Here is a 10,778-nt window from a genome sequence, read left to right as displayed (position 1 = left end):
AACGACAAGAGAAAAATAAACTCCTTTGAAATGTTGGAAGAGAGCTTTACAGATACCATGGACCGTGAAAAATACAAAAAATCAGGTGTTAGAACAAATTACCCCAGAATTATCACTAGAAGCTAAAATGAGGAAACTGAGGTTATCATACTTTGGACACAAATGAGAAGACATGATTCACTGGAAAAGACAATAATGCTCGGAAAAACAGAAGGGAGTAGAAAAAGAGGAAGGCCAAACAAGAGATGGACTGAGTCCATAAAGGAAGCCACAGACCTGAACTTACAAGATCTGAACAGGGTGGCTCATGACAGATGCTCTTGGAGGTCACTGATTGATAGGGTCACCATAAGTTGTAATTGACTTGAAGGCGCATAACAACAACAACCCCTTTTTTGTCTTTTGGTTAAGCAGAACTTAACATGAGGGCAAACCAACCCACCTGTGATCAGTTTCATCTGGTACCAAGGTGGGGGAAACATCCGTGAAAAATCTTTCTGGCATTACAAAAGGAAAAGTTTGATGGAAGTTTGATGGTCCCAGATATGGTTGCTGGCTTTATAATCTGCCCAGATAACATGCTTGAAAGCTTAGTTTACAGCTATATATCTTTTAAACTCATGCTGTCATCAAAAAGAGCAACAAGAAATTTGCATCTCTCTAGAGAGCCATTTTTTTCTGAATTAAAAAATGTTTCTCACGCATCCCTACCGAAGACCCACTGAGGCAGTTCTCAGTGAGGCAGACTATGCAACTGAGCTCATTGATCAGGGGATCCATGCCATTTATTCAGCTACGATGGCCCAATCTGGGTCTCTTAACGACATCTGCTGTCATTTGAACCTAAGAACCTAGAAAGATTCCTGATGCTAGCCCAGGCCAGTGGCCCGTGTAGGCCAGTATCAGGTTCTCACAGTGGCCAACCAGGTGCCTAAGGGAAGCCCACAAGCAGGATCTGAGTGCAAGAACCCACTAGTGATTTCTAGCAACTGGTGTTCAGAGGCATACTGATAGCCTTTGTGGCTAGTGGCCACTGATAACCTTCATGTATTTGTCTAATCTTCTTTGAAAGCCACCCACATTGGCGGTCATCACTGTCTCTTGTGGAAACCAATTCCAGAGCTTAACTATGCCAAATGTTGGATGGTTGTGGAGCTCTAGTGTTATGACAGGGGGAGAGAGAGAAATCTCCCCCCCCAATCCAGTCTCACCTAAATGGTTCCCCCAAAGATCCTGTACTTCCCCTTCTCAGTGATATGAGAAAGGTAAAGGGACGCCACACAGGAAATGAACCCACGTGACTTTTGTTCCACAGAATGACGTGGGCTGCCTTTTGCTACAAAAATGTGTTAAAAGAGGTGAGAGGGAGATAGAGGGGAAGGCAATGAGGAGGGTGAAGGGGTCAACATAGAGGCACGCCATTCCCAAACAGCTCATCGGAGGGCTAGCGGTGGAAGAACCTCAAGGCTCCAAACCACAGACAGGAAGCAGAGAAGAGGATGGAAGGAAGCTCTCGCCCCAGACTAGACGCTGGCTTGCTTTGCTTCACAACACTCTGGTTGTGTACAGAGCTAGTGCTAGCCACCAACAGCGGGCCCCAGACAGGGAAAATCTGCTGTTCTGTAACTCCTTCAGGTAAGCTTGGGACAGAGTTTGAGTATTCCTCGGGGGAGAGCGTTTAAGGTTCGAGCCTACCAGGGCTGGTCGTTTTCCCCCCTCCTCTACTTATCATAGCAAGGGGGAAATGGCACTCTAAGTATGCTCCAAGGCCCTGTTGAATTGCCGCATTCTGGGCCTAGCTCTTCTCATTAGTAAAAGCCTAGAGTTTTAAGAGACCTCACTTCAGATGTCCCACAGGAGCACCTGAAGCTGCTTTACACTGACTCCGGCCATTGTCCCATCTAGCTCAGTGTTGTCAGCACTGACTGGCAGGGGCTCTCCTGGATTTCACACAAGGGTCTCTCCCAACCCTACCTGGAGATGCCAGGGATTGAACCTGGGACCCTCTGCTTGCAAGTCAGGTACTCCGTAAGAACTTAGGAAGCTGCCCGTCACCGAGTCAGACCACTGGTCCATCTAGCTCAGTATTGTCAGCACTGACTGGCGGCAGCTCTCCAGGGCTTCAGGCAGGTGTCTCTCCCAGCCATACCTGGAGAGCCTGGGGATTGAACCTGGGACCTTCTGCATGCAAAGCACTCTACACTGACCTATAGCCCGTATATTTAAAACCAAAAGATACTGGCACTTGACATTCCTAAACCAAGCGATTGCTTGTGTGCATTTTGCATCTTTCCTGGACCCCTTTAAAAACAGCTGCAGGGGATTTTTTTAACATGAAACGCAACACACTGGCAGAGGCTTCAGCTGTGGAGTGATGTGGTTTTACTCCTCTCCTTGAAACCCTGAAAATGGGCGCAAGGGTTGAGATGCAGTGTGCAGTTGTGTTCTGAAGCTGTCCACTCATTCTCAAGCTGTTGTCTCAGCCTTCTCGAGAAAACAACTGAATGACAAGCAAATGAGCAGCTTTTACTCACAACAGGCCAAACGGGTCCATCATTAAACCGAAGTTTAACTTTGCTTAGCCAGTTATATTTACTGAAAGAAGCAAGCAAATATTTTGATGGGTAATACAGGGAACGTCTTGAGAATTACACTTTGCCATCGCTGATATCCTATCTAGATGTCTTACCTACCCTGTCCTGCTCACCTGATTTATATATGCTGTCTTTCTGTCTATCTTTACATAACTACCCTATCTATCTATCTATCTATCTATCTATCTATCTATCTATCTATCTATCTATCTATCTATCTATCTATCTATCTATCTATCTATCTATCTATCTATCTATCTATCTATCTATCTATCTATCTATCTATCTATCTATCTATCTATCTATCTATCTATCTATCTATCTATCTATCTATCTATCTATCTATCCTCTCCTCTCTTTAAGATCTGTCTTTACAGATCTTCTCAACCTTACCTACCCTTCTGTTATTGACCTGTCTGCTGGTTTAATCATTTCCCATTGACTAACACTGAATCCATGTCACAAGCAAATGAATTATACACTATTAACATGCCTATCATGGTGCTGTACTAAAGGGGTACATATGATGCGTTTCTTACTTGCCACTGGCCACCACCCTGGGTGTCTATTGGCAAGTCTTACAAAGCAGACAGAAACAAAAGGGAAAAGCACCACGCAATGGACAAAAAAGAGAGGCAGGCTCTGGTGCTTGGTAGGTTTATTAAGGCTCAACGCGTTTCAGAGTAATCCTTCCTCAGGAGCAATGGAGATCTGTTTCTTTTTCTCTGCCTGCGCAGTTCAAATTCTTTATCCAGCTCCAAACAAAACGAACACCACTGTGTGGAGCTGGATAAAGAATTTGAACTGCGCAGGCAGAGAAAAGGAAACAGATCTCCATTGCTCCTGAGGAAGGATTACTCCGAAACACATTGAGCCTTAATAAATCTACCAAGCACCAAAGCCTGCCTCTCTTTTTTGTCCAAGTCTTACAAAGCAGCAGGCGGTAGAGGGTAGACCATAATGCCTCCCCTTATTTCCTAGCCATGAAATGCATGCCTTGGAAAAAGGAGGGATTTTGGCTGTTTACAGGGGCAGGGGGGGGACAGGAGATCTCATGTCACCTTCCATGCTATTCCAGTTGGTAGCCCATACTAGGGATTTCCCACTCTAAAATTCAGTTCTCTATATTTTTGCAGCAATGTGTGTGTGTATGTGTTTTTTTTAATCATAAAAATTCTCCAGCTTTTTCACACAGATTTCTCCTAATTAAACACATTTTTGGATGCAATTTTAACTTACACCTTTTTGCAAGCAATTTCTCCTAATACGATGCATTTTTGTTACTTTCACTAATATATAGCACGCCCTTTCCCCTAATAGATGCATTGTTTGGTTGGAGAACTGCATTGCAAAATTCAGAGACTTGTGCATTTTGGAGGATGGCTGCGCTTCAGTTCTCAAATTATTCCAGAGGGTGCAAATTTGATAGATTCATTTTGAAATGCAAACTGAATCAAATTTCTCGCCTGTCCCTAGCAGCCAAGATCTTTTCCCTCCTCCCCAAAATGTCCCATTCTAAGGGGTACTCGGGAGGGGTGTCATGATCCACAGGGATGGCCTGTGACCATCTCTTTGTCTTTGTTCATCTGGTTTGATCTGTGCCCTCTTCATTGACAGGGGAACCTCCCAAATCCTGCGGCAAATGCGGCGATGGGAAATGCTGCATGGACAAAAAGTGCCATCAATGCCGGGTGCTCCCAACGTGCCCAGAAGGGCAGGAACGGCGCTGTTCAGGTAACTCCAGAGTCAGTCCCTGCTTTCTCTCTGTCAAAGGTCTTCAACCTTGGGCCCCCAGATGTCGCTGGACTACAAATCCCATCATCCTCAGTCAGGCACCTGGGGCAGAGGTCAGGGATGACGGGAGTTGTAATCCAGCAATGTCTGGGGACCCAAGGTGGAAGAAGGATGCTCCAAGTCAGCCTTGCAAAAAAGCCTGCCTGCAAAAAAATAAAATGAAAAATAAATGACTAGCCTGCTGGGGCTTCAAACAGAGCAGGGCTGGAGAACCCACAGGTTCTTCATGCCTGGATTAAATACAGCTAGGAGCACCATTCAGAAAGGAGGATCCCTGCTGTGTCTCTGCATGAGTGGCGGTTTGGGCTTTTCTTAAGACCAATCCATCAATCAAATTTTGTTGAATAAGTCTTCAGACCATATCAAACACAATAAACAAGCACGTGTTTAAAAAAACAGCCAGTGAACACATGAATCTTAAAACAAAAAATGAAACCTAAAATTGAAACTATGAAAATATTAAAAACATTATAAATGCCCAGTGTGATTTAATTGTGGTTACATGGCTCATTGATCAGACTCCAACCACCACCCCCTTAAACCAGCCGCTTTAACTGAGAAGACGGCAACCCTCTGAGTCATGAACTGCTTCGATCCACTGAAGAGAAAATTCAGTTTGTCCTCAAACTCCCAATTTCTCATACAGTCAAGAAATGAGGATAACTAATGTTCCCTACTACTGGAATACAACTGACATTCCAGTAAATAGTGGGTCAGGCCTTCAACTTGATTTGCTCCACATATACAAAGTCTATCCTGCATGACCCTCTAAGCTCCCTTGTTGCGTCATTTTACACATTTTGCTCGAATCAAAGACAAGTAAAGGCCGTGCATTCATCTCTTTTCATTTGGGAGAATCTTTTATTAAGACTGATTAAAATAGGGATAAGGGACCCATGGCTGTTGGCACCCCATCTCCCATCAGCCTCCAATTACAGTGGCCAAATTTTGATTTCAAAAATACCAACCCCCAAATCAGGACAAGAGAAATGTCTAGCAAGTTTACAGGGAACAGCCCGGCAGAATGGGGTGGACCAGGGGGTGGAGCCTGGTGGGATGTGGCTTGGCAGGGGGAGGAGCCTAGCAGGATCTGGTGGGTTATTGTTGGTTTGGTAAAAGTGTGGCTGGGATTCACTCAGCAGTAACTAACCTCCCCTGCCTTTTCCTCTCCCAGGCACAATTGAATTCAGGTATTTCTGCAGATCATGTCCCAACGGAACCTACTCTGATCCTAAGAGTGACTGCTGCATCCCTTGGACAGAGTAAGTCTTTAGCGAATTCCGTTGGATTTCCAACCGAGGGCATCCTAGCAAGCTAGGCACGTGTGTCTACAACTGGTCCAGTGGGGAAGTAATCATATGCTATAACGGCTCTCTGCACTGTAGAGTATATAATAATTATTTATTTTATTCCAAACATGGGAAGCTGCCATATTGAGCCAAACCACTGCTCCATTTAGCTTAGTATTGTCTACAGTGTCTGGCAGCAGCTCTCCAATGTTTCAGGCAGGAGTCTCTTCCAGATTATAGCTGGAGATGCCGGGGTCTGAGCCAGCATCCTTCTGCATGCAAAACAGGCGCTCTGCCACGGAGCTATGGTTCTCCTCCCCAAGGGATGATTTAAATAAGAAGCTGCCGTATACAGAGTCAGACTCCTGGTCCATCTAGCTCAGTATGGCCCACACTGATTGGCAGTGGCTCTTCAGGAGTTTCAGACTGGGGATACTCCAAGCCCGACTTGGAGATGCCTTTGGGGATTGAACCGGACACCTTCTGCCTGCAGATGCTCTACCCCTGAGCTACGGCCCTTCCCTGAGACAGGTCCATTTCCCATGTTCTAACCACGGTTCTTTTCCTTCTTACCTTCCTTTCTAGCTGCAAAATTCTTGGGCTCCCAATTCTGCAGCCGGGGAACAGTACCCATGACGTGAAGTGCCGCCGGGAACTTATCACCATGGTTATGCAACCTGGTACTGTTCTGTTTTAGATGATTTGAATTGATTTAAATTGATAATCCCGCCTTTCCTCCTGAAAGAGCCGAGGGTGGACAGTTATATATTGGAAGTGAGCCTGCCAGACCTCTCTAGGGGATCAAAGAGTGAATCTGGACAAAGGGTGATGGGTTTCTGATTATGTTTGTTGTAATATCCCCAGACACAAAGATACACACCTTTTTGACATTTTATGGAAAATGGACTGCCTTCAAGTCGATCCCGACTTATGGCAACCCTACAAATAGGGTTTTCACGCCAAGCGGTATTCAGAGAGGGTTTACCATTGCCTCCCTCTGAGGCTGAGAGGCAGTGACTGGCTGTGTGGGGATTCGAACCCTGGTCTCCCAGGTCGTAGTCCAACACTCTAACCACTACACCAATGGGATGGGTGATATTTTGGGGAGGGGCCAAAATATTCAAGGGGAGGCTTCAGATTGGTGTAAGCGGTGGGTGTTCTGTGGGTGGGAAGAGCCAGTGGCTCTAAGGGGAGCTCTGTTGTGGTGGCCACAAAAATTAACGTAAAAATATCTGGGCAGGGCAGAGGGCAGGGCTTTATGCAGTGCATTCAGGCCAGAAATGAGGAGCAAGCCACGAGAGCCAGGCTTTATAGAGCCTAGTGGGCTGGGATTGGCCCTTGGGAGGTCAGCTGACGGAATGCTCGGGCAGACTGGCACGGTGGCCTAGATGGCGCTCTGGAAGCACAGAGCTCAGCCAGCTAGGCTTGGAATCAGAATGCCAGCAGTGCAGGAAGTATAGATAGAGTTGATTCCTAGAGAGGAAAGGCAGAGCATAGAGAAGGAAATGGCTAGCGCACCCTTGTGGCAATGGCTGTGAGAGCAAGATAATGGGACAGGATAGCACTGCAACCATATGCATTGGGGGGTAAATTATGAAAGTATTCCACTGAGTTAAAAGAAGATGGATTTTCTGAGCTCTGGAAGGAAAAAAAAACCCTACCTGAATCTGAACAGGGAAAACATGTACAGGGGTTATATACAGATGCTTTGTACAAATAGCAAATGAATGAAGTGTGGCTGTCCCACCACAAATGCCTAGTGTGGAGGTAGCCAGGAATTTCAGCTGTCCTCTGGGCTGCATGAGTAATCATCGTTCATCATTACTCCCTCTACATGGTGTGCTGGTGGGGTTTGATGTCAGATAGGGGGCCTCCCAGTTCTGGCAGGCAATGGCCAAACCCAATACAGTGGTTTATTTTTCCCAGGCATTCTTCAGCCCAGTGACCGCTAGTGGCTCAATGTCAATGGGGCAGTGGAATCTGGAATCAAGGATCTGTCCAGGGTGCTGAGCCTATTTCAGCACCTTGGGCAGCTCCTTCAAAGTTCGGACTAAAACCCAGAGTGGGTTCCACTAGCCTATTGATGTGGAGACATCAGCCCCCACGGCATCACCCCCCTTGCGGCACTATAATGTGTCCCTGGTGTGCAGTTCTGGAGAGCTTCTGGTTTTATGGCCAGTCACTTGTCAATCATCTGATGTCACAATAACATCAGGCGACCGGTTTGTGCAGCACGCTACACATGCAACTTTGCAACTGCAACCAATCAGCTGATTGGTGGTGGCTGCCACACCCATTTCAGCCCAATTGAGTCATTACCATATATGATGACAAATGCAGGCAGCCTCACTAAAATGGCCTCATGGGCCAGAGGTTCTCTGCGGTTGTTTTTGTGGAAGTTATATATATCAGTGGAGTGCAGAAATAAGTGGTCTGTTGAAAGCTGAAAGAATAGAGAAACTGAAGGTTTATTACTTCAAAGAGGTAACATCATGCATGCTGAATCAGCCATGCGGTCTGTACTCAGAGTATAACTGGAAACAAAGACAGGGAAGGGAAGGGAAGGGAAGGGAGGAAGGGGAGGAGCAAAGCCTGCAAAAGGAACAAATACTTTAGAGGAGGAATCAGCAGAGGGGAGAATAAATTGCCTTTCTGTCTACCGCCACCCCCACGCCTCCATTCAGGTCAGTTGCGACATGCATTGGTGCTTTACTCGTGACAGTTTTATGGCATCTTTGCCTCTTATTGCCTTAGATTCCATGGCCACAACTATCTTGACTACCGTGACAGCCGCGGGTCTCTCCGTCCTCATCCTGATGACTTTCTTTTTACTCATCTGCGTATGGACACAGAAGAAGGAGAAATTCCCTCTGGTGAAAGGTCAGTGCAGCTTTATGATGTTCTCAGGATCCCCATCCAGAGGTCCTTTCCCACATAGCCTGGCTTGTGGTACCAGTTGAAGGCTCCCATCAAGCCCAACCAGTTTAGCCAATGGCCAAGGATGATGGGACTTGTAGTCCAACAACATCTGGGGATCCAAGGCTGAAGAACCGCATAGTAATAAGTGTGTAGAAATGAGCCTACTGTACAGAGGCAAAATTTGCCTGATTGCTCCACCCACGTTTGCCTCTGGCACCACCTAGCATTGGCATGCAGCCCCCAGAAGCTTCCTCAGAAGGGAACGTGGCCCTCGGCCTGAAAAGGATTCCCCATCCCTGTTTTAACCGGTGGTTCCTTTGCCCCGCAGACCAAGAATCCATCAACCCTTCTAACCTCCTGGCATCTCAGGGGCTTCATCATGAAGACACCTACAGCTGCCGGTTCCCAGAGGAAGAGCGTGGGGACAAAATGGCCGAAGAGAAGGTCTCGTTGAGCTCCGCTGAAACACTGCCCTGCTCCTGGAGCTGATTCACGAGTGTGGGTGTAACTCATCTCTCGATATCGCTCGCCTCTAGGCGACTCGAGGCTGGACATACAAATGGCACCGGATGCCTCGGGGAGGTGGAACGGGGACTGTGTGTCTCTGAGGTGTTTTCACTTAACAATGGCTTCTCCCCCCCCCCACTTCTGCCAGTCGTCTCTTGAGATCACCTGCTCAACTCTCCATGATGATGCGAGGTTCCCTTTAATGTCCCTGACAGGGAAAATAAGATTACAATCTCTGGGAGATGGTAAAGGAAATCCCAGGCTCCCTTTCACTCCCGCTCTGCCCCAGATGCCAAAGGTGCAGCAATGCACCCTGTGATAGGCTGGAAGGGGGGGGGAGATGTATTTATGGGTAGTGCTACTGACTTTCGATATATTTTTTTTAAAAAAACCAACCCTACTAATCCTCTGCATAGGCCCAGGGTGTGGAGTCTGGCGGGAGGTGGTATGCGTTGGAGATGGAGCCAACATGGCATCGAGATAGTTATGGGCGGAGCCTGGCAGGCGTTTGCAGGATACGGGCGGAGCCTCTCAGAGTTGGGAGGGCATGCATTGCTAGTCCTACTCTGAGCAGACCCATTGAAGTGAATAGACATGACTAACTTGGGTTCATGAGTTTCAGTGGATCTACAGCGAGCTGAGCTGAATACATGCCAGGCTTTTCAGACCTCATTCCTGCTCCTTTGATAGGATGCGGTTTTACTGGGCAGATCAGCCAACTCTCGGTCAGTTAGCAACTGCATCTATATGGGTTGGGTTGCAAGATACTCCCTCCACCCTCCACCCAGAAACATCTTCTTTGCCATATTCAGAGATAATGGTACGCCCTTCATTTCTAGGGCAGCCGTCCTCAATTGTTGCCCTCTAGATGTTTAGGACTACACCTCCCATCATCCTTGGCCATTTGGCCATGCTGGGGCTGATGGGAGATGAAGCCCAAAATATTTGAAGGCCACAAGGTTGCGGACTTCTGCTTTTTTGTGGGGGGAGGAAACCTTTCTCCTGTTCATAACCACAGAGCAGAGACGCAGCTTAGAATCTGCAAAACGGTGATCTTCACAGGATTTCCCTGTTACAATTTTCTATCTGATGAAGACCTCCAGGTGCAGTCTTCCTGAAAGTTTTGCTGCACATTTCTTGAGGTACCTCCTCAGGCTCCCATCAAGAGGCCGTCTTGCATTTTTCCTGTTTTGAGAAGCCTGCTTTGGAGAACCTGAGGGCGTTATTTTTCCATTTCTTTTCTTTTTCAATCTTTTTTTTATTTTAAAAGGCGCTTATCTGATGCATGGAAGAAACTTTTGCTTTCATCACAAAATCAGCATCGCCACCCCCGGCCCTTAGCGAGAATCGCTTAAAAAAGAACCAAAACCAACCAGCGCCTTGAACTTAAGTTTCCGTTGTGAAACCCGTCTTGACGATTCTTTATTAAAACAATCAAGTTACAGCTTTCCTTGTTTCTTTTCTTTCATGCCTAACAAAGATAGAGACGTGGAAATTCACGCCTGTCACATAGGATGACCTCATGGGCACTTTCCCTTTCACCAAACCCCCCTGTGATCCCAGGGCTGCTTCTCTGAAATGTTCTCAGTTAACTGTGACTCACGGTTTTAGGGGTTTTCCCCTGGAGTCTGAGGAGCAACCTGCCAGTCATTTTACAGAATGAAGGTTTTGTCAT

At 46.8% G+C, this 10,778-nt stretch overlaps 1 protein-coding gene across 1 annotated transcript; it reads left to right on the top strand.

Annotated features, from left to right (window-relative positions):
- Nucleotides 1-1,385: 1,385 nt before the first annotated feature.
- TNFRSF18 (TNF receptor superfamily member 18) lies at nt 1,386-10,512 on the top strand. Its single transcript, XM_061601293.1, has 6 exons — nt 1,386-1,635; nt 4,212-4,328; nt 5,563-5,650; nt 6,263-6,357; nt 8,432-8,557; nt 8,925-10,512. The coding sequence occupies exons 1-6, from the start codon at nt 1,500-1,502 to the stop codon at nt 9,083-9,085; spliced, it is 723 nt and encodes a 240-aa protein (XP_061457277.1). The 5' UTR covers nt 1,386-1,499; the 3' UTR covers nt 9,086-10,512.
- Nucleotides 10,513-10,778: the final 266 nt, after the last annotated feature.

This window comes from Rhineura floridana, chromosome 18, assembly GCF_030035675.1.
Source record: "Rhineura floridana isolate rRhiFlo1 chromosome 18, rRhiFlo1.hap2, whole genome shotgun sequence".
Lineage (NCBI taxonomy): Eukaryota > Metazoa > Chordata > Lepidosauria > Squamata > Rhineuridae > Rhineura > Rhineura floridana.
This window is presented reverse-complemented; position numbering and strand designations above follow the sequence as displayed.